We start from the raw sequence: 17,988 nt of genomic DNA, 5'->3' as shown, positions 1-17,988 counted from the left end.
GGACGGTCCGCGGTCCGGACTGTCCACCGTAGTGGCGCGGACCGTCCGCACGTGTGTAGAATCAGTTAGGGTTCCGGTTTTCTTGCGGGATTTGTTAGCTAAACCTGCGGGATTATCTCGAGAACCGACTTGTAACGGGTCCAGACCTCCTCCCTTTATATAGATGAAGGGCTATGACCGATTGAACTCCCACAATCGATCCAATCAACTCTACATATCATTTTTACCTTATATATTAGGAGTAGCTCTAGTTTAGCCCTAGTTTAGCCTCCCTCTACCTCAAATCTTTACCTCTCTTCGGATCTACGTCGACTAGAGACGTCTTGGGTGGTCTGCCGACGCCAATACACGCCCTAGGATCTCTCCTCCCCGACAGAGTCCCTCCCGGGAGGCGAGATCTAGGTTTCTTGCGAAGAAGACCCTCTACGACACCGTGGACTATCTGAGCTCCAGGCCGAACTTACGCAGAGGAGGAGCCGCTCTTGTGCCGAGGTCGCGGACCGTCCGCGCCACCTCAGAGAGCACCACCAGGTGATTCGTTCTAGTGTTTGGTGCCCAGATCGACGCCAACAGTAGGTTCTTCATTAAGAGCTTAATTACATTTCGCTCATGATCGCTATGTTCACTCAAAACTTCAATAATCTAGTCTATATTTAGTTTATTTTAAATTAAGGGGTGTTTGGTTTCTAGGGACTAATTTTTAGTCCCTTCATTTTAGTATTTAAATTGCTAAATATAGAAACTTTACGTATTTAATAATTTAGGGACTAAACTAAAATAAAATATAGGAAATAAAAATTAGTAACTAGAAATCAAACCTCACCTAAATATGAAGAGGGGAATGGGACTGCTCTCTTAGAAACACGTGTGTTCAGACTTGACACAGTCCTAAAGAAATAAAGAGGAAATCTTACTGAACTCCGATCCCGATCTCGGCACACTCTGACTCTCCAAACATTTCGTATACGTACACAGCATCATCGAAAGACAGCGAAGCTATTACCCGCAAGCAACGCGTGCCAGTACAAGTTGTACCAACGGGCAACGACGACGAGTCGTCAAGGCCGACGGCGACGCGCGGCGGCAGCAGCACCTCTGGCGGCCATGGGGATATCGATCGGAGACGACGCCACCAAAGGCCCGCTGCACCCTTCTCGTTGACCGCAGAAGACAGCGGCCGCAGCCGATGCGGCGGCCTCCTCTACACGACGGGAACGAGAACGACGACGACGCCACAAAAACCCCGCCGTGTCGTCGTCGGCTGTGTCCGGGTCCGGCCACAGCACGTCCGCCTCCAGGAACTCCTCCGCCGCGTCGAGCCCGAGCCCGGTGGCAGAAACGGTGGAAGGGCCAGAGAGGAAGAAGCCGCCGCCGTTGTCAGACGACAGTAGGGCGCTCAACGTTGAGCTCGTCGTCGAGCTTGCGCTCCACGCCGCGACTGGTTTGCTGAACGGTTCGTCGCACGAGAAGTCGATGACTGCGGCGGCATCGTACTCGTACAGCTCGTAGGCCGCTGCCGCCAGGTCGTAGCTCCCCTCCTCCGGCGACGGCGTTGGCGTGTCCGGCATCGGCCATGTCCACAGGACGTCGGCTTCTTGGAACTCCTCCATCCGTCCTCCGCAGCTGGGGCGGGCGAGTAGCTCGAGCATTTTATGTCCAATTCTTCACGTTCTTGCTCTGATTTGGGGGTTGGGGGACGTCGGCTTCTTGGAACTCCTCCTCCATCCGACCTCGGCAGCCGGGGAATCTAGCCCGCGTTTGTGTGTGCCGTTGGCTGGGGGGCTGCTATGGCCCTCTGCCCTGCTGACGTGGCGTACGGAACATTCTTCGTTCCATTTCATTTTCGTAGGTTATGCTCGAAAGACCATGTATATTAATATTATCGTGCGAAATACTGTTTTGTTTTGTGATGAGATTATCAAGTGACGCAAGCGAGCACATAAGAAATGCCAAAAACTGCATTTGCTTGTCTGACCAAGTAATGCAGGAATTCGGTTGGGATTGGGGAGGAGGAGCCCCAGAGATGAAGCCATCCAATCCAAGCATCAGCCCCACATGATTGAGATGTCTTATTGCTTGCATGAGCTGCATTAGTATATTATATTGCTAATGGCAGCTTTCTCCGATCCATCGTGTGCAAGTTGATTCCGTCAGGGGCCTACAATGAGCGTGTTTGGTTCGGCTTTTTTCTGCCCAGCTTATCTGAAAAGCTGGCTGTGGGGAAAAGCTGGCTGTTGGGAAAAGCTGGTGGTTAGAATTTAGGTGTTTGGTTCGCCAGCTGTGCAGAAAAGCTGTTCGTCAGAATCTACGTGTTTGGATACAGATTCTCATGTTGCAGATTCTGTTCAAACAAACGATACAATGAAACCCATAACACAGATAAAGTTCATTACAAACTAATTAGTGGAGTTCATTACATCATAAGTACCGTTACAATTGCACTAAGGTAACTACGACACTAATGCATTTGCAATTGCATCTCGAAAAGCACTCATGTCTAACTCATCAGATGTGCTAGTACTACTCTCACCTGAAGGTACATCATGACTTAGGCTATTAGGTCCTACTTCATCAAAATCTCTATCGTGTAGAGCACTATCTCTAATGAAGTTATGCAGTGTCATACATGCAATAATTATCTTCGATTGTTTCTCAAGCGAAAATGAAGGGAGACTTAATAGAATTCTCCATTTCATTTTTAGCACCCCAAATGATCGCTCAATAACATTTCGTAGGGATGAGTGCGCATAGTTGAAAACTTCTTTACTCCCAATAGGTTGCCTCGCATTTTGCCATTCCGTAATGTGGTACTTCTGACCCTTATAAGGTGCAAGGTACCCCTTTCTATTTGGATAACCCGAATCGACAAGATAGTATTTACCTGCACAAACTCAAAATACAAATGTTACGTACATATGACATTAAATAGTATTGTATCATACTAATGAACAAAATATTTATATACCTTCCGGTGGATGGGGGAACCTGTCCGCATAAGTTATTAAAGTATCCTGTAGTACTCTTGTGTCATGTACGGAACCTGGCCATCCTGTCACCACAAATGTGAACCTCATATCGAAGTCACATACGACCATTACATTCTGCGACGTGTAACCGTGTCGGCCAATATATTTCGCTTGTTCTGAAGCCGGGACTGCCGCTGGGAAGTGACTACCATCTATTGCGCCTATGCAATCCTTGAAGTGTGGCCAAAACCTAGGCTCTCGCAAACGATGATGAATCTCGACAAACTGTGGGTCTTTTGGCTTGATTGTGTCAGATGACATCTTATAAAGTGCATTAAGGACATCAGTATACTTGCGGCTAATTGTTTCCAATGAGTGACCAAATTTATTTCTGATCTGCCTAAACGATTGTGGTCCCCCGCATGCCCACAAGAATATGCCAAGAGCTTCCATAGTACTCACACCCCTGCTTGGAAGCAGCCCATAATTTTGTACCAACGTGTCATGCAATCGACGAAAAACAGTTCTTCGCATCCGAAACATGTCAAAACAGTCGTTACTAATCTCCAACGTTCTTTGAACCCATTGAATACCAGATTCGACCAATGTTCTTCTAGGAGCCCGACTAAAATGCCTGCCCCAAATGTCAACAGCATAAAGAGCAACAAGCATTTCTGCATCTGTTTCGTCATTAGATGTGTGTGCATCCATTTGATCATCAGATGTGTGTGCATCCATTTCATCATCAGATGTGTGTTCATAAGGGTCACACATCTGCATGTAGACAAGCAAGAGCCACAATTTCATATGCAACCACAGTTTAAAAAACACATATTAAAGAAGACGAACAGTTTACAGGCATATTAAAATTTCACAGATTGACATAGGCCACAAGCGATTACAACTCTGATTATTCTCATACATGTTCAACTCGAATTTGTGGAAAATTGTTTTCAAGCGAAAATGATAGTAACGAAAACTGAGACAACATGACTCATTAAGCAGACACAACTAACATACTGAACATATAAGCCTGAGTTGTCGGACCAGCAACATGTAGGTGGACTCATTAAGCAGACACAACTAGCAGCAAACATGTACGACTCTGTTGTCGGACGGCCACCAGCTAAGAGCTCTTTTTAGTTTCTAACTCGTAAGCATTGCGAAGCCAAGCGATTCTTCCTTCTTTTGTCTCCAAGTTTGCAAAAACATCTCTATACTTCTTATGAATCAGAAGATGCGTCGCAAACAAATGTAGTTCGCTCCCTTCAGGTGATCCATCTTCCTTGACTTGTAGCAACTGGTTTTTAATTTCTAATCGAACCGGGTCATTGTCAGAAGAAGTAATGGACTTGTTTGTGGTCAATGAGCGGGACTCAAAAGCCTCGACAAGTCTTTTCATGTACTCTTCCCTCGAATCTTTTTTCTTCTTTGGTTTTGGGGAATCATGGCGCATCTTACGCTTCCCAGTAGCATTTGTGCAGGGGTCAGGTGTGCTGTTTTCACCCCCACCTAAAGTGTATTCCAAATGATCATCAGAAGATGAATTAGCATCCTCCACGCCAGGAACCAGGGTTCTTTCATTTGTGCAGACAATGGGTCCAAACATAACCTTTAGCTCGTCCTCATTCTCTAGGGGGGCTGTTTTGAACATAATACAACCTGGCATTGCCTGCACCAATTCGTAGTTCCTACTTTTAGATGGCCAATACTAAAGTTAGTCTACGAAACAAAATAGGAACTTACTTCATTTTGCTTGGTCCACCACTCATCTGGCGCACTGATAGAACCAGTATGAGGGTCTCGACCAAGACCTGTAGCCCTCTCATTAAGAGTTTTCCACTGGGTGAACATTTTCTTCAACGAATCCCACCTATTCTTCATTTGCTCCCTGGTGTAAGTGCGACCAGTGCGTTCCTTAAACTTCCTTATGAGGTTAGCATACCCTTCTGCATTTAGAAATTGTTGTGGCCTGTTCCGAGCATTGACCTCTTCTACACAAATTTCTGTGTAAATTTTTGTTGCTCTAGTATCCCACTTTGCAATCACTTTGCCGGACTTCTCCATCTAGTGCATAACAAGTATATAGTTTTGAACATACGTAGTAGTGCTATCGGGTTAAAAACAACAAATAAGATGAACAAAATACTGGCCATATATACTAATGTTATGTTAAGATAATACCATAAGTACTAAGATTGCAATTTGCTTAATTACACAACAACAACCTAAATAAACTGGTACTGGAAACAAAATGACAGGGAACACATTTACAGCTTCCCTGTTTCCCTAAGCCCGTAGTACACAAAAGCACAGGGACTTCATCCCTGTTATTGAAACACCTAACTCCAAGGTTCAGTCCCTTCTACCTTAAACATCATTGTCACTAAACGAAGGCATCTGATCAGAGTCATATTCAACACCCCAAAAGTTTTGGAAATGCTCCGCAAAGTCCCAATGTGGAGTAAGGTCGTCGTCAGATGGTGGTGGTGACGACAAGGTAGAAGGTTCATAGCTGCTGTCAACCGGGATGTTTACGTTGTTCACGATATCCAATTGCTCTTGCAACACCAGAGAGTCTTGCTCCAGCATGCAAGCTATCTCCTCCAAAGCTACACGAAGTTTGGTAGCATCAAATGAGGTCAACCCGCGTCCAGGACGGATTGTTTCCCTCGCTACGGAAAATATCTTGTCCGAAATCTCTTGCATCCTTCCAATTGCCTTGTCGGCTATGGAGTCTGCTGAATCCATCTGATGTGGATTTATTAGGTCGTTAGTATACCAGACATGGGGAGTATGTACAAAAATTTGGCGTGGACACATGTCTTCTGCCTTGGCTGCTAACAAAGGAGGGGACAAGTACCACAATTTAATAGGCACATGTGTAGTAATAAGAGTACTAACACACTGCACGGATGACCCAATAACGTGAACGTAATCCTTAATCAGTACATGGACAAGCGTTCAAATAAAGCATGACCAAATACACTGCTGCTATAACACATATATGCCCTTGGACCCAGAACAAGAATTGTGAGATTCACATTATTACCTTGCCGGAAGTTGATTTTCGATCCTCAGACGAATAACCCGAGTTGATGCGGAAATCTGAAGAACAAATACGTTACTACGTCAATGGTAATCCGTTATGATGTACCAAAAAAAACTTGACATGGTCTGAATGAACTACACTGGTCTTATTGAAATGCATATTGGGTCGGCTGCTAAGAAACAAAATTATAAGTGAACGCAGAGTTAAATCCCTAAACCGTAACCAACATTCGTTGAACACCATGTGTTCATCACGTTGCTACGAGTCAATACAGGGGCCGTAATCAGGACATACGAGAGATATACAAACGAGGAGAGGGCCGGGTTTGGAGGAGACGAACATACCTGCGAAGACGAAAGATGAGATGGCGGGACGAGTCGCGACTTCAAGCTATTTGTCGGGATTTCTCCAAGAGGTTGCGGAGCCGCGGTCACACCCCTAGAGAACGGAAGGGTCACGAATGCATCGAATCACCGACACGGCGGAGGAGCTACAAGTCAAGTTCGCCATGGATGAGAGGAACAAAGCTTACCTCTGCGAAGACGACGAGCGCGGCGGCGGGAGATGCGATGGGGGACACGAACTCCGCCGCGGGCGTCGCGAATGATGGCGGTTGCGGGAGATGCGAAGGGGAGGAGACCTGCGGCGGCGAGTTGGGACGGGGACGCGTCACGGGCGCGATTGCGAAACCCTAGCGAAATGAGGTTTGGCTTTCCGCGGAAGCGATCTGAGCCCCGCTTCTGGCGTCGCGTGGGCGGGCGGCTTCTCATCCAAGCGCGGCGCGGAGAAGCGGCAGCAGAAGCTGGGCGTTTGGTAGCCGCTTCAGCTTCTGGCGGCCAGAATCCCCCCAAAAGCTCAACCAAACGGGCACAATCTATCCTTGCCCAGCCTGACGTTACTCCAAACCTCCTTTCAACATCACCTTCTCTGAGCATGCATCCAGAAAAGTTTTTTTAAACAAAATTATCTGGCATAATCTAGACAAGATTTCAGTCTCTAAATAAACTAGTAATAAGCAGGTAGATTCATTTGGCGTGTCATATGATGTTAAGATGAAAAATATGAGATGTGGTCTCATATATAGCGCAGGCGTATTTCAGGTGCACCCAAACCAGTTCAAAAGCGCAATTTAAAGGACAACAAATCGAAGAGAACTCAAAATCAGGCGATTGTGTCTCGTACCAGAAGCAACTAAACTCCTTTATCCTTTCCCATTTGCTAGCTCCCCTCTCGCAGTTTTATCACGAGCATAAATTTTGTACATGATTGTACAGCACGCTGACTAGCTACGGGTGTAGCTCTGTCGCGCATACGAGGAATGAATATTCTTCTTCTCTCTGTCTCTGGTAAAGCACGGAGGCTTCAACTTCAGTCTATTTACTGCCTATCCAAGAACATGCATGTAGTCAGCACAGGTGGCCTGGAAGCCAGCTGTCGCTGTCGCCAACTCTTTGAGGAAGGAGACAACCTCCTCCGACGAGCTCAGCAGGTAGCGGGCGTTGGACCGCTTCCTCCCGACGGCGCAGGAGAAGTAGTTCTCGCCCTTGAGATCAAGGACCGAGGACCCTTCGCGCCAGTCGTGGTTGCTGCTCGTGCTGCTGTGACTTGATGAGGATGACCTCTCGGATGCAGCCTGCTGCGCCTTCTGTGTCCTGGACTGTGGGTTCCTGGAGTTACTCCTGCCATTCGATGGTGGCCTCCCGTTCGGCCTCCGGTCAAGTGATGCTGAGCCGCCCTCTGGCTTTACTTTGGATTCAGAAGGGTACTCGGGATCAAAGAAGACGTAGATGTCCTCATCCTGAAACACGAGGAACCAGATGTTACAAAACAGACCAAAGTCGAAAAGAATAGGGACAGACCAAACATATAAAGTAAACCATAGTGATTTTTCTAATTAAGTCCACATCCTTCTCCTTTCCTTGGCAATGCATTTTGAATGTTCTAAACCCTTTCATTTCTTCATTCATAAGTTTCTTGATCCTATCCACAGAACTAAAACCAGATCAGAACAATAACGTGAAGAATTGGAAATTACCTTCCCAAGGAAATGCCCTATGCACAGGACATAGTCAATTGGAGTAATCATGTTTTCGCTGTGAACTATCTCCCCTAAAATACGATCAATTGCAGCACCCTATAGGAAGGAGACAAATGATGTTTAAAACCTCAACTAGGTCAAACCATCTACTGTCATGGACCATCATACAGCACCACTTACCTTGGTAACTCCAACAGACCGAACTTCAACTGATCGACTCCCTTGAACAACATCAACAGCTGCATTTGAGATCGGACCTGTCCACAAGTGCTGCAGCATATCTCTTGCTTGTAGCCTTCCGAACTCAACATCTTTGAGATAGAAGGTGGAAATAAAATGTTACTGCACAGACCTTGCTTAAAAAGAATGTTTGGAAGATAAACACTTACCAGCATACTTATAGTTCCACACAAATGATGTTTCACGATGTTCGAAATGGGATCTTGGGGTTCTTTCTGTAAAGTATTCAAAAACATGCTGGAGAAAAAAAAATATCAGAAACTTGCTATTAATTTGACGCAACAGAACATTATTCATGAAACAGACAAACCTTTACGCTGTCAACCCAATCCATGTTCAGATGCTCAGGCATTGTTGTCATCCATTCTCCGTAAGTCGGGCGTAAAAACATCCCATGCTCTGCCGCCAACCACATTTTAAATTCTCCAAAATTCTGTACACATGGAGAGATGTATTGGTCTTAATGGAAAATATCAACCAAACCTATAATAACAGAGATGTGCTCTGAGTATTACTTCATCAAGAACACTCCTGTCACTGCCGCTAAGAACAATAACTGTAGTGCGCTCATCCTCACAGAGGGCTCTCAGAGGACCCTTTAAGTCAGGATGCAACTTGAGTTCCATTTCCTTGATTTGGTCACCACCCCTTCTCCCAGAGGATTCGACTGGCTCAGTCAATGTCGAATTGAAACCCTACATCCGGTCATGTATAGATAACAGGAATTGTTGAAATTGTTACTGTCAAATAACAGCGAATGTGACTCATAGAGTAGTTGAGAGTTCATGGGTCCAGAAAGCCTTCTTGTGGAAATTCGAAAGTGAAAGATTTACTGGAGACTTGATATGCCACAAATGTGCCATGATGATCTAGTCTACCAGAAAATGTAAGGCAACAACCAGAATGAAGACAGTAGCTGCAGAAGAGCAAAAGAAGCAACTGTTCGAAGTGACTCTACATAGAACAGAGTTGCTACCGGATACAAGTGAGTCATTTTCTGACTAGAACACCCAGTTATTATGATGGAAAAAAATGTCCATGACTATCAAGTATGCAATAAGAAATATAGTAATACCAATATGAGCAGACGATTTTTAGAGCGCAAATATTGCTGAATTGCCATTTGACTAGGAAGACCAGGAGGAACTTGTCTTGTCCTCAGTAGTGCTTCAGCAACCGTGTCATTTAGCTCACTACATGAAAAAGAAAAGGATAATCACCAGAAAACTTGAGTTGCAAACAAAATTATAAGTGAAGGGGCTTGGTCCACCGAATGAATGATATTGGGCCATGGAAATGAGAAACTCACAATACAAAAGTTTCAGCCCAATCTTGAGCCGTGTGAGTTGTGACATGTGCGTAGTTGTGTCTGTGTCGTTTCTCTCTCTCATCGGATGGCATCGTTAAAGCATGCCGTATTGAGTCTGCAACTTCTGTAATATTCCAAGGGTTTACTAGAATGGCACCAGCTCCAAGTGATTGTGCTGCCCCAGCAAACTGAAATTGCAGTGATAGCAAAAACAAGTAAATAAACAAAACATCCTCCACCCCTTGATTATAAGTCATGCATAATCGATCAGCTACCTCGCTAAGTATCAGAACTCCTTTCTTAGACCCTTGGCATGCAACATATTCATAGCTCACAAGGTTCATCCCATCTCTCAGTGATGTTACAAGAGCAACATCTGAACAAAAACAGTGAAAATTAAGATAGTTTTAAAAAATCCAATAACTCTGGTGTAAATCTGGTATACCGAAGTGGAAGAAAACACATCTGCCCAAAAATGATTACCAGTGACTGCATAAAGAGCACACAAGGCATGGAAATCAAGAGATCGGTCCTGCAAGGAACACACTGTTTCAGATTCTTGTACAGAAAATGCATGGAAGCTCTTTTTATGCAAGGATTTAAAACATTGATACTTATTCATAATACTTAGAACAGCAAATCAAAATTGAACCTTACAAATGGGTAGTGCCTTCTCAGCAGTGTGGTATAACGCTTAAGAAAAGTTAGGTCCTAATACAGAAACAGAGGCCGCAATGGGAAATGTGAAAACTACCAGATGATGAATAGGGACAGCAGTCAACGTTCCAAATCGACCGTTTATGCGCCCAACAATTTCATGCACTTGGCTCGTTAGCTTTTGATCTGCAAATCTAGTGAGTAGTTATTCAGTGATAAAAAACAATCATGTTGAACTTGAAGAACAGATAAATAGAAGTATGGTACAAAACCAGCAAAAAATCAGTTGTAATGCAATATGTTAATCTATTTCTCCCAATCAAGGTTCTCATAAGATCATTAAACCCATTTTGAAAATAAGTGGTGTTATGGGATACATGGCACACCTAGCAAAAGTGATTACTGATTTCTAATAAGTCTTATTTCTTATAAATAATAACCAGACACAAACAAATGTAGGTTCGTTAAGTTGTAGACAGCCTAAAACTTTGACCAAGTATGCATGAAACACTTATAAAGGCATTCATTAACATGATTTTTTTCACACAGCATGGTAGCATACAAAGTGCTTCCTCTGGTCACATTTGTTTTGGATTTCCACAAAGGTTTCTGTGGAAGTTGAGTAAGCTCTTTACAAAATAAAGAATGCAATAGCGTTCAAAAATGCAGAAGGATCATCTGTCTCATTATTCAGAGGAGTAAACATGTATATTGTACTGCCGACACTTTAAAGGAAATGAATAAATACCCAAATAAAGCTTCCTATGACAATAAAATAATTTCACTGCAGGCGTCTTGAAAAAGGAAAATTTATTTCATATAGAAGATATCAAGCTGTAAATGAAGAACTCATGCGAGTAAGCAAATCATATTTCTGAACCTTCTATGCTGCACACATGCTTGCAGACTTGCATTAAGTATTAGCAAATGAAGGAAAGAACACAGAAAGCGCTCATACATTCAGGGACGTCAGTTCTTGTTGGCACAGCAATCTGCAGTAGAACAACTTTGTTGTTCCAGTCTGGGTTTTCCTCAAGAAACTTTTCAAAGGCCAAAATCTTTTGCGGAATTCCCTTAATCATGTCAAGTCGGTCAACACCAAGCATTACCTATCACATTAGCAAATAACACAAAACTATATGAAGGAACACCAATATACATTATATACTCAATGCCAGCAAAAAAGACAAAACTCAAAGTTAAAGGAATTACACAGGTGATAGGTAACAATAACATACATCAGGGGGGGTGGGGGGTTAAAATAGTGATGGCTATTGGCTAAAGCTTAAGAGAAGTAACAACTGATGAGTACTTAAAACTACTAAAAACATACAAGGAGAACTAAGCAGAATAAAAGGAAAATCAGTGGCAGTATCCTGTCACCAAGAGAGGTTATGATCAGCTAGCATTAGACAAGATGAGACTTCCAGGACATTCATCACCCACAGTATTGTAGAGTGCATGGTATGTTAAACCGATGAGTACATAATACATGTTTTAGTGAGCACAACAGAAATACTGCTTGCTTATCAATATAAAATGCAGGGAAATGTAGTATCACACTACCACTCAGCTATTACCAGTCCATTGATTATTGACCAGCTACTTTTCAGTAGAGTCATTTAGATACTACCTCCAGTCACAAAAACATGTAACACTTGGCTTTGCAGGGTCTTTGATCCATACCTTTTGCCGCTAATACCTTCCAGAATACATTCTTAGAGTCCTCCAAATTTATAATATTTTGCAAGTGTTTTTCTGAAGGGCAGACCTAGTGCAATGGTAAAAGCTATCTCATTGAGTTACTAGGTTACGGGTTCGAAGCAGCCTCTGCCCTTGCAAGTGTTTTTCTAATAACATATCAACAAAAATATCCTACATATCTCCAAGAAAGTCTATTATATTTGAAGTTCTTAAGTTTTGACCAAATATTTTCATAAGCAACATGTTTTGAGACCAAATGTAGTATAAAGCTTCAGACCGATATGGTATTTATTCTTCAGAGGTGAACATTTTTGAATTTCTCGTTATAGTCACCTAGAAGCAAACTGCAACAATTCAAATGTTTAGAAATGTTCTCCTATTCTTGTATTCAAGGGTTGGGCACCATACATAACAGATCCTTATCCTAATAACAAGTCATAACCAGAAATACCATTTTGCATTTGACAGAGGATTACCGTGAATCCCTCATGCTAGCCCAGAATATTAAACACTCGAAAGGCTATATTCAAAATTCAAGATGATACAAATAAAAAAAATGGATACAAATCTTTCCATTTGCAACCTAAATATATTGATAAACTCGTTTTCAAATCTAATTCTTAAAAAAAATCGACCTACGGGAATTAAGACCGCACCCACGACATTATAACAAGAAAAAGACCTTCTCACGCAGATCGAGAAACCCCCGAACTGGTATGGAACAGACGAGGGGATTTTTTTACCACGGCCTGAAAAATCACTCCCACGGGGAGTCGAACCCAAGACCTGAAAAGTGCTACTCAGACTACCTGACTAATTCGGCTAGAGACCCTTTCACTTTTCATATCTGATTCTTACAATGATGGATCTTAAGTTTGTTATAGAGTAAATAAAGGACAAGTGTCTTCATACCTTTCGACCGGCAAAACGTTCTGTCAATTCACTGACGTGCCTTTTCACTGCTGGAAGCTCCAATGCTCGCTTGAAACGATCAGAGTCTATCCCAATAGGAAACTGAAGATTTCAGCCAAGTGAATGAAAAGAATCATTCACTCATTTCGCAGATACGTTTTGGATGACTCATAAATAATCAACATGAGAAATAAATGTCCATAAGGAATTATCAACATAATGGAAATATGGCAACAATACACTAAGTATGTGTCCAACACAGCTCATAAAAACATCAGTTTTGATTTTTACCGCTGCAACCCTGGTTAGCCTTCCTTGATCTTCAACGCCCTCAGGGGTACCCTCAAGTCCAAGTATTCTAGTGCAAGCACTCACAAAATGCCTCGCATAGTCGTAAGTATGAAATCTGAACAAAATTAATAAGAGCACCATGAAATAACTCATAGAAATGGAACTGATAATTTCACACGACGTGTTGGCCTGTTTTTTTTTATTATTTTGGCTCTTCTAGAATAAATTTCTTGAAAATGTGAAGAAAACTAAAAATTTACTAAATAGGTTTAGTCTTTTGAATCTAAAGCAAACTTCATACATAGGCCAAGTCAGTTCAAACTAAAAAAAAATACATCACCAAAATCGTGTATGTAATACATTCCTACCATGATAGCAATACGTGTCACAGAAACATAACAAAAGCATCACAATCTATAGTAACACTTTCTATGTTATACAGTGAATGAACTGGCAGGCAATATTTTCCATGCTGTCAAACTAGAACATTTTGGCCTGACCCCCCCCCCCCCCCCCCCAAAAAAAAAAAGAAGGAAAAAACTATTAAATATGCACTGATCAGAGAGTAACTTTATAGTGGAAGGGAAATATACAATTTTCGGACGTTGTGAGTTGGGACTTACATGCACAAAAAACATAATCGAAACCATAAAGTTACTTCAAGTAAATCAAGAATAAAAAGGATACTCAGTTAAACTTATCAGGTTTAACAATCAAATTCGACAGGACAGCCGACACAAAATCCATAGGTATGCTTACCCAACTAAATCGGCACACAGCACCGACCGAAGCAGCTCCAAGCGGGACGGCAGTGTCCGGTAAATCTCTGATGACGGGAACGGCGTGTGCAGGAACCACCCGACCTTCATATTGATGTCATGGTCCTTGAGGCACTTGGGCAGAAACATGAGGTGGTAGTCATGGCACCAGATCACATCCCCGTCCTGGTAGTGCTCGTACACGACATCAGCGAACATCTGGTTAGCACGCTTGTACGCGTCGAACTGTGACTCAAAGTTCCTCGTTGTTGCCAGCCTGTCCTCCTGTGGTAGTCCTAGGTAGTGGAACAGTGGCCACAGGATGTTGTTGCAGTATCCATTGTAGTACTGGTGCACAATCTCCTCGTCCAGGAACACTGGTATGCATCTCTGCAAAGTTCAAGCAATCCACACAAGAAATGCCTCGAGTTATCAGAGTGATACTAACAAAGAGTCACTGTTCTATTGACCCAGACAACATGGAATTGCAACCAACCTTCTCCGCAAGAGCTTTAGTGAGGGCTCGCTGACCAACCTCGTCCGGTACGTTGACGCCTGCCCAGCCAATCCACTTCGCGTCGACGTCCTTCACGCCTTCAGCATCAGAAAAAAAACATTCATATGAACTAAGGTAATAGATGTTACCGCAGAATTCCATTGCATGCATCTCCAGGTCCAGGCCACCGGCCACGTCGCATTTGGGAGGAGATTAAATGTCGGGATTACCAAGGAGGGCGCTCACAAGGCCGCCGGCGCTGATCTCAAGCGACCAGTGGTCCTCTCCGCGGCGGTTGGCGGATACAGGCAGGCGGTTGGCCACGACGAGGAGGCGCTGCTTCATGCCACGGAGGCCTAGGCGGCGGAAACCGCTGCGGGAGCCGGCGAGCGGCGGTCGCGCTGCGGCCGCGCCGCCAGCATCCTCCATGTTGGCGGGTGACGCACGTCCAGGCGACTGGACCCCATCCAGCGCGAAGGCCGCCTCGGCGTCGGTATCCATCGCGTCCGACGCGAAGATGTCGTAGCGGCGGCTACGCTCGCGGACCATTCGCTCGACGCGGATCGGGGAGCCCGCGCCGCCGCTGTCGCCGACAAAGGGCGATGAGGTTGGCATCGCCGCCGCGTCGCCCCTCGTGCAGTTGATGCCGCGCTGCCCCCTCGCGGCGTCAGAGCTCATGCGCCGCCGCGGCCCCGGCCTGCAGCATTAGGCGGACGCGAGCGGTGAGCGACGACGAGGAGGCGGCAACAGGCGGACCCAAGCAGGCCCATCACGCAGGGAGGCTGGTTTCGGAAGCGGAACGACTCACCCACCCGATCCCGAGTGGCCGGCCGCCTGTTCGATCGATCCGCTGGCCCGTCTGGGATTGGGAACCGGGGCCCTTCCTTGAGGCTGGCAGCAGCTGTGGCGGCTCGTTCGCAATGGGGCAGTGATTCGAATCACGAGACGGAGAGGCGGCGAGGGGTTCGGAAGGGGAGGAACACCGGGAGAGCTACGGCATGCAAAACGGGCCGCCACGCCTCCAACTCGGACGCTTGTTTGCGAGCACACGAGTGATATGCAGGCGAGGTGGGTGGGTGGAGGGATTGAGGCTTTTATGGGAGCGAGCGACGGAGGGGTCTTGCAAGTTTCGCGTTTTCTAGACAGCTAGATTGTCACCGCTCCTAACGGTCGTTGATGGATTATTGAAGAAGCTGCTTATACGAAAAGTTAGATGTTTTGCAGCGTAGATTTTCTACACCTTCATTTATAGGCTACTGTCTTGTAGAACCCACGTGTACGGATTTAAATTTTTAAAAGGGGAAATTTTTTGGCAACGCAGGAGTAAGGCTGCAGGTGAGCATCTTGTGACTGTGGGTTAGGATACGGAGAGCTACACACCGCCGCTACGACGAGCTAGCGTACGTGGCTTATGTTCGTGGATGGAATGCTACCAATCCCCGTTCACCTGTGCCTATGTGTGTGCTCTACCGCTTCATGCCTCTAATTATACGTGTCCACTCGATTTTAGGTTGAATGGCACTCACGAGCCACGATAGGAAAAAATCAAAGTTTTTGTTAACTAAAATAATTGCTAAGCTCAAAAAAGTTAACTAACTTTCGTTGATCATAGCGTTGGGTTCAGCTTAGCTTTTAGGGTGTGTTTGTTTCCGTAAGTTAGAATGTTAGATTATGGTGGAACGACAGTAGACAGTGATGAAGCCAGCGGTGGGGCGGGCGGGGCTCAAGGGCGGACCGACGTTATGGCCACTGGGGGCACATGCCCCACTCAAATTTCTGGGTTCCAATGAACTTCTTATCTTAATTACTGTAGATATAAAAGATCATTAGATAGTAAGCTTGTATTTAGGCCACCACTCAGTAGATGGGCTCCCACTCGGATTTTGGGCTAGGTCCGCCCTTGGCGGGGCTCGAGCCCCTCCTGCTGCTGCCGACTCTATGGAGCCTCACTAGAGCCTCTCCTAAGATTTTTAGCGTGCATATTCGATATAGAAGGTGCTTCTATATTACCGTGGTTTAGTTCAGTCCCTTCTAAAAAATTTTCTGGCTCCATCTCTGACAGTAGACTAAAATATTACTTTGTGACTACAAATAAACTAAAATAAGTTATTATTGAATAACTTATTTTAGCTTATTTGCAATATCAAATTGACATTTTAGTCTCCTACTTTTCCACCATAATTCAACTTATATAAACTAGAGTGGAAATAAACGGGCCTTAGCCTAACTCTGCTCTGATTCGAAAAGGCAAAAGCTAATTTCAAAGGGTTCAGTACTACTACTCTAAAAATGTAGCCTTTTATAATAATATAAATTTGAAAGTGGTATGTGAAAGGGAAATAGGGTCAAATATTTTCCTAAATGATTTTGGTGGTTGAAATGCCCAACACAAATAATTGGACTAACTAGTTTGCTCTAGATTATATATTCTACACGTGCCAAAGGTTCAACACAAACCAATAAAAAGATTGAAGCTAGGGTTCAAAAGAAAGGAGCAAAAGAAACCGAAGAGAACCCTGGTCTGGCGCACCGGACTGTCCGGTGCACCACCGGACAGTGTCCGGTGCACCAGGGTGAATCGACTTCAAACTCTTCACCTTCCGGTTTCTGAGGCCGCGCTCCGCTATAATTCACCGGACTGTCCGGTGTACCAGCGGAGCAACAGCCGCCAGCACAACGGTCGACTGACAACTGAACAGTGCGCGGACAATTCGCGTAGAGTGGCGCCAGAAGGCGCACCAGACAGTGAACAGTGCATGTCCGGTGCGGCATCAGACTGTCCGGTGACCCAAGCTGTCAGAGCTCCAACGGTCGAAACCGTCAGAACCCTAACGGTTGGGTGACGTGGCTGGCGCACCGGACTGTCCGGTGCGCCCATCGACAGCAGCCCTCCCTAACGGCTGTTTTGGTGGTTGGGGCTATAAATACCCCCAACCACCACCATTCAAGGTATCCAAGCATTCACTACTCCTCATTCAATACAAGAGCAATACACAACACTCCAAGACACAAATCAAAGCCTCCGATCAAATCAAAGTCCACAATTCAACTCTAGTTTTTAGGACTTGTGAGAAGATCGACTTGTGTTCCTTTGTTGCTCTTATTGCTTGGTTGGCTTTCTTCTTTCTCTCATTCTTACTCTCAAAGCCTTGTAAGCGAAGCAAGAGACACCAATTGTGTGGTGGTCCTTGCGGGGTCTAAGTGACCCGGGAAATCAAGGAAGGAAACTCACTCGGTCTAGGTGACCGTTTGAGAGAGGGAAAGGGTTGAAAGAGACCTGGTCTTTGTGACCACCTCAACGGGGATTAGGTTTGCAAGAACCGAACCTCGGTAAAACAAATCACAGTGTCATCCGTTCTATTTTCTTTGGTTGATTTGTTTCCCCTCTCTTTCGGACTCGAATTTATTTCTAACGCTAACCCCGGCTTGTAGTTGTGCTTAAAATTTGTAAATTTCAGTTTCCACCTATTCATCCCCCCTCTATGCGACTTTCAATTTGTATCAGAGCCCGGTACTTCATTAGAGTCTAACAACTCGAAGTGATGTCGGGAGGATCCGCCAAGAG

The 17,988-nt window shown here is 44.8% G+C and overlaps 2 protein-coding genes across 5 annotated transcripts; both read right to left on the bottom strand.

Annotated features, from left to right (window-relative positions):
- Positions 1-2,420: 2,420 nt before the first annotated feature.
- LOC109941606 (putative nuclease HARBI1) lies at positions 2,421-7,043 on the bottom strand. The gene is made up of 5 exons (XM_020542736.3): positions 6,551-7,043; positions 6,363-6,456; positions 6,019-6,074; positions 2,966-5,033; positions 2,421-2,881 (listed from the first exon to the last, which is right to left on the bottom strand). The coding sequence occupies exons 4-5, from the start codon at positions 3,771-3,773 to the stop codon at positions 2,451-2,453; spliced, it is 1,239 nt and encodes a 412-aa protein (XP_020398325.2). The 5' UTR covers positions 3,774-5,033; positions 6,019-6,074; positions 6,363-6,456; positions 6,551-7,043; the 3' UTR covers positions 2,421-2,450.
- Positions 7,044-7,137: 94 nt separating this feature from the next.
- On the bottom strand, positions 7,138-15,607 carry LOC100170239 (trehalose-6-phosphate synthase). 4 transcript variants are annotated; one of them, XM_008655989.2, is made up of 18 exons: positions 15,236-15,488; positions 14,654-15,120; positions 14,424-14,521; positions 13,929-14,317; positions 13,170-13,284; positions 12,879-12,980; positions 11,221-11,371; positions 10,360-10,448; positions 10,089-10,137; positions 9,881-9,981; positions 9,606-9,793; positions 9,372-9,489; positions 8,812-8,991; positions 8,607-8,729; positions 8,446-8,533; positions 8,237-8,367; positions 8,054-8,152; positions 7,138-7,816 (listed from the first exon to the last, which is right to left on the bottom strand). In XM_008655989.2, the coding sequence occupies exons 2-18, from the start codon at positions 15,099-15,101 to the stop codon at positions 7,403-7,405; spliced, it is 2,883 nt and encodes a 960-aa protein (XP_008654211.1). In that variant the 5' UTR covers positions 15,102-15,120; positions 15,236-15,488; the 3' UTR covers positions 7,138-7,402.
- Positions 15,608-17,988: the final 2,381 nt, after the last annotated feature.

Source organism: Zea mays, chromosome 8 (assembly GCF_902167145.1).
Source record: "Zea mays cultivar B73 chromosome 8, Zm-B73-REFERENCE-NAM-5.0, whole genome shotgun sequence".
Classification (NCBI taxonomy): Eukaryota; Viridiplantae; Streptophyta; class Magnoliopsida; order Poales; family Poaceae; genus Zea; species Zea mays.
The sequence above is the reverse complement of the archived record's forward strand: the minus strand, read 5'-3'. Positions and strand labels throughout refer to the sequence as shown.

Bases quoted from the DNA above. Each gene is read 5' to 3' on its own strand.
- LOC109941606 (XM_020542736.3), bottom strand. From the start codon at position 3,773: ATGAAATTGTGGCTCTTGCTTGTCTACATGCAGATGTGTGACCCTTAT. The intron at 2,882-2,965 runs GTATATAAATAT...GAGTTTGTGCAG, and splicing joins GTTCCCCCATCCACCGGAAG to GTAAATACTATCTTGTCGAT.
- LOC100170239 (XM_008655989.2), bottom strand. From the start codon at position 15,101: ATGAGCTCTGACGCCGCGAGGGGGCAGCGCGGCATCAACTGCACGAGG. The intron at 13,285-13,928 runs GTAAGCATACCT...AATTTTGTTCAG, and splicing joins CTGTGTGCCGATTTAGTTGG to ATTTCATACTTACGACTATG. The intron at 10,138-10,359 runs GTAGTTTTCACA...TGTTCCTTGCAG, and splicing joins CTGTCCCTATTCATCATCTG to GACCGATCTCTTGATTTCCA.